This window comes from Histoplasma capsulatum, genomic scaffold (genome assembly GCF_000149585.1).
Source record: "Histoplasma capsulatum NAm1 scaffold_11 genomic scaffold, whole genome shotgun sequence".
Lineage (NCBI taxonomy): Eukaryota > Fungi > Ascomycota > Eurotiomycetes > Onygenales > Ajellomycetaceae > Histoplasma > Histoplasma mississippiense.
The window spans coordinates 202,335-203,706 of record NW_001813972.1 but is presented as its reverse complement, the minus strand read 5'-3'; the positions used below and the strand labels follow the sequence as shown (position 1 = coordinate 203,706).

Below are 1,372 nucleotides of genomic sequence, written 5' to 3'. Positions count from 1 at the left end.
GCCTCAGTTATTCTCATTTATAAAATGAAGAAAAAATGGATTGTGAGGGGTGATGACAGTGTGAAGAGTGAATAGTAGAAGATAGTATATAGTGTAGTGGAACATAATAATACTTACCGCAGTACTATAGTTGAAGTTGTAGTTGTAGTTGTAGTTGTACCTAATCGCTGAAGAGGAAAAGAAAGACAAAGAAGATGTGCGAAATACCTGCATCCCTATATATCTACATACAGAAATAGTGGTACCGAGAGTATAATGGAAAGAGGTAAGAATAGACGAAGATCTAAACAAATATAATATAATAATAAGGAAATAATAAACGAGTGCATTACAATTGCCCCCCTTTTTTATAAGAGCTGCCCTCAGCGATTGTATAGATTGCTTGCTAGTAGATGTTTGCATTTCCGTATTGTAGATGCCGCTTGTTGATAGCAGTGTATCGATCGCGTCCCCTCAATAGCTTGTATACGCGTTCTTATCGATTCCTTAATGAGGTAGAATTGGTGGATTCTTTGGTTGCTAGGGGTTGCGTGCAGAGAAACAAAAAGAATTTCTTTTCCTTTGAAAATTTCTCTTCTTTTTTAACTTGACCATCATCAAAACTCTTTGCCCTCCTGCTGCGATTTTTCGTTCTTAATTCAATAAAATTTTCGTTCTCCCTCCCCCCCCCTTTTGTTAAATGGGCTCCCTCGGATATCCCGATTTTAAGTAAGTTGTTCTTCGCGTATTATTGTTGGTGTTCTCTGTCAGTGGCGTTATTAGCGTGGTCACATGCTTCACTAGCTTGTTCCAGTATAGCATCATTCGCTGTTCGCTTGTTCTGTTGCCCTAGCTTTAACCCTAATCTCGTGACGTACAACAGTCGGATTCCGTGCGAACGTTGTGCCTGGTCCTTCCAGGGCAGAGGTGTTAGAGGAAGAGGAGGGTGTGGAGGAGGATGTGGGGGTTTTGGAGGTGTTGAGCTCCGGGGGCTCCGTGGCGGAGGGGTTGATTGGAGAGGAGTTGACGGGAGAGGAGCTGGCTGGAGAGCCAATGGAGGAGGTTGTGAAGGCGCCGGTGGCCGCAGTGCCATTGGCGTCTGTGGAGCAGGGGGAGCGGGTGCCCCGGACGGTGGAGGAGTGGGGGGAGAAGATGGGGGGGAATGCCTTCGTTAACCGGATGTGCCGGAGAATGGGTAGGTTGATGGGGGAGGGGAGGAGTGAGGAGGCCAATGTACTGTGAAAATTGCATGGATTGACTCCTCCGCTGCCCCAATGGATGCCTTCTCACTCTTCAATACCCAGTGATTAGCGCCATGCTGATTGATAAACTGTCCTTTGAGCGCGATACATAGCCCAGGATGCCATGGGTTCTGCCACCCACCAACATGTGC

At 46.4% G+C, this 1,372-nt stretch overlaps 1 protein-coding gene across 1 annotated transcript; it reads left to right on the top strand.

The window, feature by feature from the left end:
- Positions 1–255: 255 nt before the first annotated feature.
- Positions 256–1,221, top strand: HCAG_08327 (predicted protein; the record flags this gene model as incomplete). Its single annotated transcript, XM_001536495.1, has 3 exons — positions 256–265; positions 710–745; positions 863–1,221. The coding sequence occupies 3 exons, from the start codon at positions 256–258 to the stop codon at positions 1,219–1,221; spliced, it is 405 nt and encodes a 134-aa protein (XP_001536545.1).
- Between the last annotated feature and the right edge of the window lie 151 nt (positions 1,222–1,372).